The 3,794-nt window shown below is 59.1% G+C and overlaps 1 protein-coding gene across 2 annotated transcripts; it reads right to left on the bottom strand.

Moving 5' to 3' along the window:
- Nucleotides 1-705: 705 nt before the first annotated feature.
- On the bottom strand, nt 706-3,794 carry LOC128929844 (lymphocyte antigen 6D-like). Of its 2 annotated transcripts, XR_008477035.2 has the most exons (4): nt 3,693-3,794; nt 3,192-3,288; nt 2,951-3,049; nt 706-1,962 (listed from the first exon to the last, which is right to left on the bottom strand). XR_008477035.2 is itself a non-coding variant. In XM_054246396.2 (3 exons), the coding sequence occupies exons 1-3, from the start codon at nt 3,739-3,741 to the stop codon at nt 1,787-1,789; spliced, it is 324 nt and encodes a 107-aa protein (XP_054102371.1). In that variant the 5' UTR covers nt 3,742-3,794; the 3' UTR covers nt 706-1,786. The 2 variants fall into 2 exon arrangements, 1 of the variants encoding a protein (XP_054102371.1); XM_054246396.2 differs by lacking the exon at nt 3,192-3,288.

Here is a 3,794-nt window from a genome sequence, read left to right as displayed (position 1 = left end):
AGCCAAAGCCCATACACTCACTCTGTCCTCCCAACCACTCCTCCCCCAATCTGGGTGCTGGGCACACAGGCTTCAAGGACCCCACAGCATATGAGATGCTCACCAAGTGCCATTCCAGACCCAGGGAGAGGGCACTGGTCATTAGAGCTGTCTGAGGCTGCACCTGGCCCCACTGCAGAGACTGGGTGGGTGGGGACTGTGCAGAAGGAGAGCTGAGACTCCCACTGGAGCCCCTTTTGATGACTCCCTCCATCCCTGGGGATTCAGCTATGGAACCATTTCCATAAGAAACCTGTTCTGGGGATGCAGTTCATAGGGTCCCCTGCAGGTGGGAGGGCTCCTGCCAGAGAAAGAAGTCAGTAATCCCCTCAGCCACGATACTGACCAACATCTGCACCCACAGGGTCCTCGACCAGCAGCAAACACTCAACTCAGGAACAGCCACTGCTGGGCGCTTGAAGTGAGTGTCTCAGCAGAAAGTCCAGGCTGAGGCCAACTGTGTCCCAGAAGCCTGCTGGTAAGAGGGACTGTTTCATCTCAGGAGCCCTTGTGTGCTTGAGGGACAACTGGGGTGCTGAGGACACAGGCCACACCAGCCTGTAGCGGGGTGCAGTCAGCCGTGTTCTGCCCTGCCCCTGGGCTGCAGCTGTGGAAGAGCCTGGCTTTGTGAGGAAGGTGACCCCACCCAGCCCCGCCCCAGCTCTGGGAAACACTGGGGAAGCCACCTGTGTGCTCCTCCTCTGGGAGAGAGGGTATGGGAAAGCCCTCCAGGGAAGCTTCGGTGAAGTCTTCTCTGTTCACAAATGCCTGTCTGGGGGGCTCCACGGAAGAGCCTGGGGGTGGGGGTGCGCTGTCTTAGGGTTTCGGGTCTCTAAGGAGAAAGCCAATTAACACACTCAAGGAACAGGCAGTGACGACTCTCGTGAGTTTTTTTTAATTAAAGGATGTGCAAATTAACACACTGACTGAGACCAGAGGCTTGGGCTTGCAGGCAGTGGTGGGGGTCATTGGGGAGTAGTGCCCAGCCTCCCAGCTGGACAAAGCCTGGCCCTTGGTCTTCCTGTTCTGCAGTGCTCTGCAAGTCCAGAGTGGACTGGAGTTCATAGGAGCTGAGATTCTGTTTGGGGTTAGTGCATCTGCCTCCAGGAGGGCATCCCCCAGGGTGCAGACCCTGGGGACACCATGTCCTGGGGGAGCTGGGGGTGCTCAGCAGCCTGGCATTTCCCACATCAGCCCTGCTGCCACCAGGGCTCACCCACACGGTGCTGGGGTGCCCCTGTCCCCATGTGGGCAGCTGCTCCTCCCCTGCACACAGACCAGGAGGGCCCGCCACAGGGTTTCTATTTGCCCACAGTCTTGGGACCCAACTTAGAGCAACACATGTCGGCATGATCCCAGGTTCTCAGGAGGACCCAGCCTTAGAATGCAGGTGAAGATGAAGGCTGGAAGGCAACTGTCTGGGCGACCAGAGGTGCCTGACTTGGCACCTGGCGTCCTTAACAGGTTTACAGCTGTGGCCACCTAACTGCGCTATCCCGGAGAGGCCAGCAGGTGGCCACCTCTCCCGGCAGCAATCACCATGCAGCACCCTGGACAGCGGCAAAGGCCGTGAGCAGATGCAGCCCCACTGTCCCCTGCAAAGCCTACACGCATGTCCATTCGCTCCTGGAATCCTTCCAGTTGAAGGTGCGGCCCAGAAATGGCAAGTGCCCTGCCTAAGGTCGCAAAGCAAGTCCGCGGCAGACTCCCAATCCCTTCTTGAGCATTCCCAGGGCTGAGCCCACTGCTATCTGTTGAGGCAGGCAAGGCAGATGCTGAGCACCAGCAGCCCCCAGCTGACTCTGAGGCTCACTGTGCTGTTGCAGAGATCCGTGTTGCAGCAAAGGGCCCTGGAGGCAGCCAGGCTCTCTTGGTAGCCAGGGCAGGTGTAAGCACATGATTTTATAACAATCGTTTCATGATCTGGGGGAGATGGAAAACAGAGGGCAGAGGGCTGTTTTTGAGGCCCGTGAAATTCACTCCTGCCCCTCGGCGGGCAAAGGCCTGCCTGACTTTTCCTCATTGTTCTCCCACCTTACAAGGATGGACAGCAAGAGGCAAGTGCAGCCAGGGCTCAGTGTGTGACAGGGACCAGGGCTCAGTATGGGACCAGGACCAAGGCTCAATGTGTGACAGGAACCAGGGTTCACTGTGCGACAGGGACCCAGTCACTGGTGACCGGGACCAGGGCTCAGTGTGTGACAGGGACCAGGGTTCACTGTGTGACAAGGACCAGGGCTCAGTGTGTGAGAGGGACCAGGGCTCACTGTGTGATGAGGACCAAACTGAGTGTGTGACCAGGACCAGAGCTCAGTGTGTGGTCAGGGTCAGGGCTCAGTGTGTAACCAGGGTCAGGGCTCAGAGTGTGACCAGGACTAGGGTTCAGTGTGGGACAGGGACCAGGGCTCAGTGTGGGACAGGGACCAGGGCTCAGTGTGGGACAGGGACCAGGGCTCAGTGTGTGACCAGGACCAGGGCTTAGTGTATGAGCAGGGCCCAGGGCTCAGTATGTGACCAGGGTCAGGCTTAGTGTGTGAGAAGATACCAGATCTTAGACACTCTCCCACTTTTCTCCCTCTTCCTTTCTGAGCATCCTGTAACCTCTGTTCAGGAATTACAAGGATTTAAATCAAGCATTTCCTATGTGCCACCACTGTGGGGGGCATTTCATGTGGAATATCTCCTACGCTCTAAGGACCTTAGGATGGAGGCAACGTGCCATTCTCATTTTGGAGGGAGGGGATGGAGGGCCAGCAGTTGTGGCATTCGTCTGAGGCACTGCTTGCAAACATGAGCTCTGATTAAAAGCCAGTCTCCCCAGCCCCTTTGATCTCCCTGCTACTCCCCGCCCTCCTGCTGAGGCCCAGGCACACTGCCCTGCCCGCCTGCCCACCCAGAGGGAGGCACTCACTGGTCCAGGTGGTCAGGCAGTAGCGGGAGCCATCTCGGCAGACTGTGGGCTGGAAACAGTTCCCTGTGGCAGAGCACTCATGGCAGCTCAGGGCCTGGGCTGGGGGAGGCACAGCTGGTGGTCAGAGCCCAAGCCCTGGTCCTGGCCCAGCCTCCCACATCACAACCGCGAGGCACATGGACTCTGCTTGTGGGAAAGCGCCAGCTTACCAAGCCCTGCACCCCGTCCTCCACCCACCCACCTGTGAGGACACCAGTCCTTTCCAGTGCTACGCTCCGTGGAGCACACACAGGCTCAGATAAAGGAGTTGTCTCTGCTTTCCTGGGGCGAGAAATCACCTGGGGCGGGGAACCAAAGCTCTGAGAGGTCCAGGCTACCAGGCAATCCCCAGCACCCCAGGAACCCTGCAAGGCCCACCAGACCAGTGGGGGCAACCCTCTGCAGGACCAGGCAGAAGCAACGGTGCCTCTAGTGAGTCAGGAAGACAGAGGGGGCAGGCAGCCCTGGGGCTGGAAATGGGGCCAAAGGTCCAGGCTGTGATCCTGCGCTTGCTGAGGTACAGGCTGCACCTCCTGTGGGGCCTCTGGTGAGTCCTGCCCTCTGTACCCCAGCTTTCCCTTCTGGCCAGCATGGGTGCCTAACCAGAGGGGCCTGTCCAGCTAGGCCAGCCCAGGCTGTCAGGGTGGCTTCCCGCATCCCCAGGGACTCAGGGGACCCACAGCAATGATGTGCATCAGCCTACCTGAGCACACCAGCAGCAGAGGCAGCAGGCAAGACAGGTAGGTCCTCATAGCTAGGGGGGACAGGTGTGCAGGTGTGGCCCCGTCCAGAGCTCGAGCTGTCT

Source organism: Callithrix jacchus, chromosome 16, assembly GCF_049354715.1.
Source record: "Callithrix jacchus isolate 240 chromosome 16, calJac240_pri, whole genome shotgun sequence".
In the NCBI taxonomy this organism is placed as follows: Eukaryota; Metazoa; Chordata; class Mammalia; order Primates; family Cebidae; genus Callithrix; species Callithrix jacchus.
This window is presented reverse-complemented; position numbering and strand designations above follow the sequence as displayed.

What these genes read in the sequence shown, in the direction of transcription:
- LOC128929844 (XM_054246396.2), bottom strand. Translation starts at nt 3,741, where the DNA reads ATGAGGACCTACCTGTCTTGCCTGCTGCCTCTGCTGCTGGTGTGCTCA. An exon ending in TCTGCTGCTGGTGTGCTCAG is followed by an intron (nt 3,050 to 3,692) that starts GTAGGCTGATGC and finishes TGCCTCCCCCAG; the next exon opens with CCCAGGCCCTGAGCTGCCAT. An exon ending in CTGCCTGACCACCTGGACCA is followed by an intron (nt 1,963 to 2,950) that starts GTGAGTGCCTCC and finishes CATCTCCCCCAG; the next exon opens with ATCATGAAACGATTGTTATA.